The 8,946-nt window shown below is 58.0% G+C and overlaps 1 protein-coding gene across 3 annotated transcripts; it reads right to left on the bottom strand.

Moving 5' to 3' along the window:
- Nucleotides 1-593: 593 nt before the first annotated feature.
- On the bottom strand, nucleotides 594-7,915 carry LOC149523367 (sulfotransferase 2B1-like). 3 transcript variants are annotated; one of them, XM_089770348.1, is made up of 7 exons: nucleotides 7,797-7,915; nucleotides 5,463-5,613; nucleotides 4,536-4,744; nucleotides 4,053-4,179; nucleotides 2,897-2,991; nucleotides 2,223-2,403; nucleotides 594-1,296 (listed from the first exon to the last, which is right to left on the bottom strand). In XM_089770348.1, exons 2-7 carry the CDS (start codon nucleotides 5,596-5,598, stop codon nucleotides 1,184-1,186), a joined length of 861 nt encoding a protein of 286 aa, XP_089626474.1. In that variant the 5' UTR covers nucleotides 5,599-5,613; nucleotides 7,797-7,915; the 3' UTR covers nucleotides 594-1,183. The 3 variants fall into 3 exon arrangements, with proteins under 3 accessions (XP_089626474.1, XP_089626472.1, XP_089626473.1); XM_089770346.1 differs by lacking the exon at nucleotides 7,797-7,915 and adding an exon at nucleotides 6,194-6,214; XM_089770347.1 differs by lacking the exon at nucleotides 5,463-5,613 and having other exon boundaries at nucleotides 7,797-7,883.
- Between the last annotated feature and the right edge of the window lie 1,031 nt (nucleotides 7,916-8,946).

The following is an 8,946-nucleotide window of genomic DNA, read 5'->3' as shown; positions in this document are numbered from 1 at the left end:
TGAACAAGACCCTTTGTGTTTTGACTTCCAGCTTCAAGGGACTTGTTTTTCTGTCTTTGGGGTGCACGTTGCTTCGACCTGAATGGAGTTAGCTGTGACGACTCATTTCTCTGTTATTCTGACACACAGAGTGAAACCTGGCCTGAAGACCCCACATTCAGGGAGAGAAAGCGCTGCTGTCAGAAAAAGTAAATTCAACGTCTCTCCAAAGCACCTCTACCAACCCATGGGGCTTTTACTGACTGGTCCCTTATGTTTGAAGGGGACTAAACGTTATCTGGATCTTTTGGGGTCATATCAAGAGATTGTTTTGGGCTCAATCTTTGCTTATAATTTAAATTGTATCAGGCCCTTTGTAAGCAGGTTGGGAAGTGGTCTCTTTTGGCAATTATTAGTCGGTATTATTTACATAATATACATATTGCCATCATGGTATTGACCTATACAGTTCTCAGTACTTTCCATATAAACTAGCCCAGTCCCATTGGTCTCCATGGGCAGTGTACCTTGTAAGGAGTGATGCGGATACGATGAAGTTGTTTAAACAAATATGTTGCAGTGGTAGAAAAACGTGTGTGTCTGAAACCTGTAGGTACTGGAGGTGCTTCTAATTTTTTTTAAAAGGGGTATTTTATAAAGGAAGGTTGAGAAACACTCCCCAAACCTTTCCTTCTGGCCTCCCTGTTTCCTTTCCCCTTTGACAGGTTGGGCAGCTCAGCTGTGTAGCAGGTTCAGGGCCCTGTCACGTGGTGGTGGAGGGAGGGGGATGCAAATTTTGCTTTTGCCCCTGGGTGCATAACACCCTCGCTACACCTCTGCCTGCAGGCCAAGGCGCCTCCACCTTCCCCCAGCCCCCCACCTCCATGTCTCAGCACCGCCTTCCACGTAGACACATTATGGGAGGCAGATGCTGACAGAGCATCCAGGTGTCCGGACTAGGGGGTTCAGGCGCGGTGTGGTGTAAACAGACCCCCAGAGGGGGCGGGGTTTAATTTAGGAGGCCTGGACAAGCAGGAAGGAAAGAGCAGGCGGGGGCAGAGAGAGGGGCCGAGTGTATGTGGGGGGGACAGGTCAGTAGTAGCTGAGGGGGAAATACCGCAGACACCACTAGGGGGAGCTCTGGCTCCATGCCCCCCCCCCCCCCAGCTCTGTACAGCCCCGTGCACCCCGCCTGAGCTGGGGGTCACTCGTCCCAGGGGAAGGTCCCGGCCAGGTCCTGCATCCGCTCTCGGTAAGCCCGGCCAAAGCGCTCGCTCTGCGCCACGGTGAAATGGTTCTTCCAGTCGCCAACCACCCCTGCGAAGCAGAGACACGGGTGGGCCAGCGGTCCTGGGGCCGGGGGCTGGGACAGCGCAGAGCCCCTCCCCCACAGCGCCCCCTACTGGGGGAGCATTTCCACAGCAGCCGGGCCACGTGCCTACAGGTGGGATAAGGGGTCCACAGTGCTGGCGGGGGTGGCGGGGCAGGACGCCTGGGTTCCACGCCAGCTCGGCGAGGGGAGTGGAGGCTAGTGGTTAGAGTGGGGAGCCAAGACAGCTCCCAGGGTCTTTCCCTGGCTTTGCAAAGGGAGTGAATGACCCAAGTTTGCTGAGGTCAGAACCTGGCCCTGACCCTACGGCACAAAGGGGAGGCAGGTTTGGTCGCCCCCCCTCATCTGCCCCTTTTTCAGCCCCCGTTCTCTGGCTACACCCCGTAGGCCCACCCTGGCTGTCAGCACCCAGCCACTGTCTCTGGCGTGGGGCCCTGCCTGCCCCTCCCAGAACCCCGTCGGCACCTGTTCACCCCCCTCATTACAGGGCAGCGCCCTATTTCTACTCGCTGTAGAGCCGCCTCCCACTACGAAGCCCTAGTTTGATGCAGGCTCGGGTTGCAGGAGGGCACTAGGTTCAGCTCGGGGTCACAGTAGAGCATGGACACTCTGGCCAGGGGTGGGTCGCTCCACTTCTACTAACCCTGGGGGGCAGCGTCGTGTAGACAGGACCCAGTCTGGAATCGAAGCACGTGGGGTAGGGGGAGAAAGGATTCCACCAGGCTTGGTTCCTCCAGCCTCCCCCCTACAGTGGGCACATGGTGGGGGAGGTTGGCAGGGGGGCCCATAGCAAGGGAGGCCTCGTGGCCCTGTCTGGGGTGGTGCACCTAGAACCGAGGGAGGGGCCGTCGGGGGGGAGAGCGGGTGCCGGAAGCGGGCACAGGACGGGCACCGGGACCCCGCCTCTGCCCACCTTTCCTGAGGAAGCTGCCCTTGCTTTTGTCCAGGATGTTATCAGGCACCAGGCTGTAGTTGGCCATGGGGTTGTCCCGCATGGCCTGGAAGGAGGCGTTCTGCACCACGGAGGCCAGGGCGGTGTCGGCTAAATCCTTGCCCAGGAAGCGGCAGATCCGCCCCACGCTGCCCCGCAGGTCCTGTGCGAAGTGGAGATGGGGGGGGGGTGGCCACGTACCCTGGTGAGGGGGGCACCTGCCTGCACCTCACTGCGTTGTGCCAGCCCCCGCTGCTCCCCACCAGCCCAACACCTCCATTCTCCCCCCTACTTCCCCTCCCCAGACTCCTTCCTTCTGCCCCCCATTTCCCCACTATGGTGGGACTCCATCCCCAGACTCCTTCCTTATGCCCCCAATTTCCCTCCCCAGACCAATCTCTACTCCCCCCCAAGTTCCCCACTCTACTGGGACTCCCTCTCCCACCCCTTCCTTCTGCCCCCCCAGTTCCCCTCCCCAGACTCTTGCCTTCTGCCTCCCTGATTCCCTCACTATTGTCCCTTCACTTTGCGGCCTCTTTCTCCCCCATCCAGCCCAGGCACGGTCCCCGCCATCATGGAACATCCTCAACCAATCCCCCCACCCATCCCTAGGTCCTCTGGCCCCGCTGCGATCGACCCTCCCCGTCCTGCCCCACCTCCTGCAGCTCCTCGTAGCTGATGCAGAAGAAGTTCTCGCGGCCCCGCAGCCCCAGCCAGCCCTTGACGTGGTCGAACCAGGAGCCGAACTGAACTGGAAATGTAAGGGGGGGAGGGTGTCACTCCGGGGAACTGCCCCACAGATCGGGAGTGGGGGGGTCCTACCCCAGCCAGTAGCTGTAGGTGGGATTGGGGAGCAGGGAGTGGAGCTGCAGGGAGAACCTAGCCCTGCCCGGAGTGTGAGTCTGGGGGAGCCGAGCTCCGAATCAGACCCTGTCCCCACGGCAACGAAGGGACGCTCCAGATCGGCTCGACCCCAGAGGAGCTGAGAGATGTACTGGGGTCGTAGCCTGGCTGGAGAGCAGACTGGGGACAGGGTGAAGGCACCCAAACTACAGCTCCCATGATGCATGGCAGCAGTAGGGCACCCGAGATAGACTGCAGTGCCTCATGGGAGTGCCTGACCACAGTGCACCATGAACTATTGTTCCCCTGATTCACTCTCTACCAAGCTGCCTGGCTAGATTACAGCTCCCATGATGCACCACTGGGTTGCAGTGCAGCCTGGGAGATGTAGTCCAACTGGAGAGTTTCAGCCCATTGAGGAGACAAGGAAGGTGAGGTTGCTTTTCCCAAAATGCACTGCACTGGCTGGGTGGGAGAGGCTGTAATGCAGTGCATCATGGGAGGGCTTGTCCATGATGCAGCATGGGAAATGTAGTCCGGTCAGAGAAGGGACAAGGGACAGGGTGTGGCATTGTGTTTCCAAAAAGAGATTTTTCTTGAGGGTTGGTTTTGACGGAAAAAAAAAATCTAATTTCTCCATCAGAAGCAGAAATTTTCTGCATAAAAATGTGCTTCCCCCCCCCCACAGAATATCTTTTTACACAGAGACCCAACACAGGAGCCCGGGGGGTGGGCTCACACTGGGCAGCTGGGCAGGGACGGGGGGTAGGCTCAGAAAGTGTTTAACCCCCCAACCCCTCTTTAATTCTGCCCCATGCCAGTCTCCACATCAGTTCTGCCCCTCCCCCTGTCCTCCTGCCTCTCTGGAGGTTCCTTCCTCCCTTCCCAGGCTGGCAGGAGCAGAGGCTCCCTGCCCCACAGACAGGACTGGGGGTGAGGGCTCCCCCTGCCACCCCACATACCACTCACCCTCCCCTTGCAGGAAGGCACCCAGTAGCTCCTCCAGGGACTCTGGCTCTTCCAGGAAGATTGCCAGTTTGGAGAAATGATGGAGGGAAACCAGCAGGTCCTTGGGGTTACGGACGGTGTAGATGACCTGCAAGAAGGTGCATAAGCAATGCTTGTCCTGGGCGGCTGGCAGCCAGGACCCCTCAACCTGTCCCTGGTGGGGGATGGTCGCAATTGTGAGGAAGCAGGTTGTATATGAGGGTTCCTTGCTCTAACCACTAGACCCCACTCCTCCCCCTCAGCTGGGAGAGAACCCAGGACACCTAGCACCCCTTATGCTAACTACTAGGCCATTCTGCCACAAGCAGAACCGCTGCCCTTAGGAACGTGGAGAATGGGGAGGGTGGAGCGAGACCCCCTGAGCCTTCTCCTACAACCGGGTAAGGGAGCTACCATTTGATATCCCAGAGTGGGGGGCTGGGGAGCCCCTCATGCCTATTTCACCTTGGCTTTGGAGCCCCAGAAGGATTTGGGAAAGAGCTGGATGGGCAGGTGGGAGCTGATGAAGCGGGGGGGCTTTGCAGCCTTCAGCTTCTCCAGGCTACCAGGGGCCTCGAGCCAGGAGCCCCGCTCCCAGATGGGCACACTGCGGCACCAGGACGGGTCCCCCTGCTGCCAGATGAGGCTCAGGATCTCCATCATCCAGTTGGAACCTAGGATGGGAGCAAAAAACAGGTGCAGCCTGCTCCCCTCCCACAGCCGGGGAGAGACCCAGCCCCACCCTGCTCTAACCACTAGACCCCACTCTCCTCCCAGAGCCAGGGAGAGAACTCAGGAGTCCTGGCTCCCAGACCCACACTGCTGTAAGCACTAGACTCCACTCTCCTCTCAGAATCAAGGACAGAGTCCAGCAGTCTTGGCATCCAGCCAAGTCCTTATCTAACCACTAGAACAGGGGTGGGGAACCTTTTTTGGGTCAGGGCCACTGGATCACAGAAAAATCAGTCAGGGGCTGCAAACAAGTGAGAAACAAAAAACAAACCAACCAACCCATCTGTCACCAGGAGCCCCGAGCCTCTGGGGATGGAGCCAGGCAAGCCAGGGGCTGCATCTGGCCCCCAGGCCTCATGCTCCCCACCCCTGCACTTGACCCTGCTGCCCTTCCACAGCTGGGGAAAAAAGCCAGGAGTCCTGGCTCCTAGCCCCTCCTGCTCTAACCACTAAACCCTGCTCCCCTCCCAGAGCCAGGCAGAGAAACAGCATGATTTTACCCCTGGGTTTTTGCTGTACATGTAAGATGCCCCCCAGGCTGTGGGATTGAGGGGATTAGATCAGGGCAGTACTGGGAAGCAGGGCTCCCGGATTCACTCCCTAGCTCTGGGAGGGGAGCGGGACCTAGTGGGTGGAGTCGTGGGGCGGGGGGGTCCCTACCTGACTTGGGGTAGGTAACACTAAAGATGTCGTCGTCCAGCACCTGGAAGCGGTTCCCTACGAAGTCGATGGTCTCGGGGTCATAGATCTCTGCAGGGAAGGGGATCCCCTTGCAGGAGAAGCTGTGTCTGAGCATCTCGGCCGCGGCTCCCTGCGGGTGGGCAGAGGGTCTGGCTTAACGGTGCCGCATTGCCTGGGGGCACGGCCTGCCCATGCAGTCAGGTGCCGTATCCCAGGGCAGGGGGCACGTGGAGCCCACTTCCCCTCCCAGGGCCGCGGACAGAGCCCAGGTGACCTGCTTCCCTGCTCCCGCCCACCCCCCACTCCCCAGCTCTAACCACTGGGCCTCACTCCTCTTCTAGTCAGGGATAGAACCCAGGCATCCTGGCCCCTCTCTTCCACCTGGGACTGTCCTGGGCATCACCTGGGGCTGTTGAGTCCCGGGCCCCCTGCATGTCCCCAGGACCCCAAGAGAACTCAGCCCTAGAGGAGACAGGACGGGGACCCATTCCCTGCCCCCCATGCCAGCCAGTCCCTGGGGCTGGATGCAGACTGGTGCCCCCTAGTGGGGAGAGACCCTGGCCTCTGTCCTCCGCCCCCTCCAGCCGATCTCTCTTCAATAGCATCTTCCCCATGGCCCCTTCTCCACCCATTTCCCAACAAAGGGATCACGGTCACCCTCCCTCCTCTGCCCTTTGCTCCCGCTGCCTCGGAGTAGCAGGTCTGGTCACCCTGGTCCTCTCTCTTCTGCCCTGGGTGCAATTGCTGGCCAGCACCAGCTGGCTGCCAAGCTGGCGTGTCTCTCCCTATATTCAGTCGCTGAACTCCCCAGTCCCCAGGCTGATGTCCGGGGCCCAGGCTGCTAGGCGAAGACACTCCTGGCCCCGAGCCCCAACACACTCCCCGTCCCCCGCCATCACCATGCTACACACAAGACACACAGGGAAACTGAAGGACACGCTGCGCTTCTGCAAACCATCAATAAAATCCCCAGTGTTGTCACTTTGTCACAGGGGGAGACAGGGTGGGGAACCCCCAAAGGAGTGAGTGATGGGCAGGGTCAGGCTGAGTCCCTGTAACAAAGTGGGGATTTTATTTTCCTTGGGATGTTGCATGTGCTCTCTACTGTCCTACAGGCCGCACCATCGACCTGTGGAACTCCTTGCCAAAGGATGTTATAAAGACGAGTGTTCAAAAAAAAACTAGATAGATTCATGGAGGTAGGTCCATTGATGGTTCCTATCCAGGATGGGCAGGGACGGTGTCTCTAGCTCTGTTTCTCTGGAGATGGATTACAGGAGAGGGATCAGGTGAGGATTCCCTGCTCTGTTCACTCCCTCTGGAGCACCTGGCATTGGCCACTGGGCAGACAGGACACTGGGCTAGATGGACCTTTGGTCTGACCCAGTCCAGCCAGTCTCACATTCTTATATTTAACCCTGTGTGTGTGCCTCAGTTTCCCTGGGCACTGCACCAATAGGGAAATAAGTACCTACAGCTCTCAGACACCCAACTTTTCTTTCTACCATTACAATGCATTTGTTTAAACCACTTACTCCTAAATAATAAAGCGCAGTAAACCTTAAACAAACATTCTGTTTTCTCCAAATTTCGGTTCTGGTGACGTACCCTCCCCACCTTCCCCTTCCTCCCCCCCGAAGTCTTTTGAGTTTTAAGGGTACTCCTACTTCTGGTTGAGAAACACTGGGCCAGAGGGATTCACTCAATGCTCATCATAAAGGAACCCGGCTCCCCAGGGAATCCCTCCTTTAGGGCTGGCGGCTTTTCCCCAGGAGCAGCCAAGCTAATCAGAGACAAAAGGGATCCTCTCCAAATGGACTTTATCTGTTAGCAAAGAACATGGTGGACTTTTCTCCTGGCACAGTGTCTTCCACACAGGACAAGAGCGAGCACAAAGGAATTTGTTCTTTGTGCAGCTCCCGGCTGGGTCACCACAACCCTTCTGGTGACAGAAGGACGAGGGTCCCTCTTCGGTCCCGTTTCATCACAAATGGGACTAGCCCCTCCTAAAGCGGCGGTGTTGGTGGCAGACGCAGGTGGTTGGTTTCCCCTCCCGAGACCAGAGCAAAGAGCTGCCCCGAACGAGGCACCTTTGCAGTAAGAGTTGCTGAGGCTGGGGAACCTTTTTTGGGTCGGGAACCCGGGGATAAGGCCACAAACAACCTCCCCCAGTTTTCACACCCTTCCCAGGTTTTCACATCCTCCCTACGGTTGCCAGGTGTCTGGAATTGACCCAGACAATCTGGTATTTTCACCTCCTCTCTGGTAATAAAATTCACAAAATAGTGGACACTGAAAATGTTCAGCACTTACGGATTTTTTCCCGATCAGGAGGCGAAAGCCCTGGGTGCTTAGCAGGTTACGCAGGGGAACTGTCCGGCCCAGCGCACGGAGGCAAGAGGGTGGGCAGCTGCCAGCAGCTTGTTTGTGCCAAAAAGCCTGAAAAGCATTTCTTAAAGGGGCCACACTGGGGTTTTTTATTTTATTTTTTGGGTTTATTAGCTCTCGGGGTCCTTTTTTTTTGCTCAGCAACTTTGGTCTCCCCCATTTTTTTTCAACATAATTTTTTCTCAGTGGGGTTTCTTTTTTGGAGGACTGTTCGGTATTTTTGTTTAAACCATCTGGCAACCCTAACCCTCCCCGGGTGTGTGTCTCCTTTTGTCGCTATGGGGCTGCTGTAGGACCATAGAATCCCTTGTGCCTCACGGGGAGGGGGTCTTTCCGGGGATTTCACCCCAGCCTGCCGTCGGAGAGCGTCTCTTCCCACCCTGCCTGCCGTGGCGAGGGAGAGGGCCGCACCTCCATCTCTCCCACGCCTGCCTTCCAACATTTCCCAGACCACTCGCACGGCCTCGCCATTCAGCCGGGCCGCCGCAGCAGAGCCCAAACGGCCGCTTGCTCTCCTTGCTCCCGCGTGGCGGCCCGGCGGAGCGGCGCCGAAGTCAGCCGAGTGCCACGGCGGGAGAGGAAGGCCGGTGACGTGCGCCGTGACAGCAGCTCCCGACTCTGCCCCCTGGCCGTGAACAGACCCTAGTCGGGGGGGAAGGCGGGGGAACAAGGGGGAGAGGGAGGTGGAGGATAACTGGGAGGCTGCAGGATCAGTGCTGGGGTGAAGGGAAACGGTGCAGGGGGGCAGCTGGTGTTCATAGGCAACCGCTCAGCCGGGCCACCGCATGGGGAGAATTGTGCAATGAAAAGTGAGTTTCCACTAGAAACAGGCCGTCTGTGGTAAGGTTTCCATTGAGACTCGTGGTCCATGGGCCAAAAAGCTTGAGGACCACTGCAACAGAGGCCTCTCCTCGCAAGAGACCACTGCAGGCTCCCTGCTGCTCGACAAGAGCCCACAGAGATGTCAGGTCTGTTCCCACGGTGGTGAAATCGCCATGTTGCTCCAGTGCGGATGACGGACAGACTCTTTGTGAGTCTTCCTCATGCAAGCAGTCGACTCAAACAGCATGGTGAG

This window comes from Pelodiscus sinensis, chromosome 18 (assembly GCF_052426305.1).
Source record: "Pelodiscus sinensis isolate ZL-2025 chromosome 18, ASM5242630v1, whole genome shotgun sequence".
Classification (NCBI taxonomy): Eukaryota; Metazoa; Chordata; order Testudines; family Trionychidae; genus Pelodiscus; species Pelodiscus sinensis.
The sequence above is the reverse complement of the archived record's forward strand: the minus strand, read 5'-3'. Positions and strand labels throughout refer to the sequence as shown.

What these genes read in the sequence shown, in the direction of transcription:
- LOC149523367 (XM_089770348.1), bottom strand. Translation starts at nt 5,598, where the DNA reads ATGCTCAGACACAGCTTCTCCTGCAAGGGGATCCCCTTCCCTGCAGAG. An exon ending in TGCCTTCCTGCAAGGGGAGG is followed by an intron (nt 2,992 to 4,052) that starts GTGAGTGGTATG and finishes TTACATTTCCAG; the next exon opens with TTCAGTTCGGCTCCTGGTTC. An exon ending in GCTACGAGGAGCTGCAGGAG is followed by an intron (nt 2,404 to 2,896) that starts GTGGGGCAGGAC and finishes CACTTCGCACAG; the next exon opens with GACCTGCGGGGCAGCGTGGG.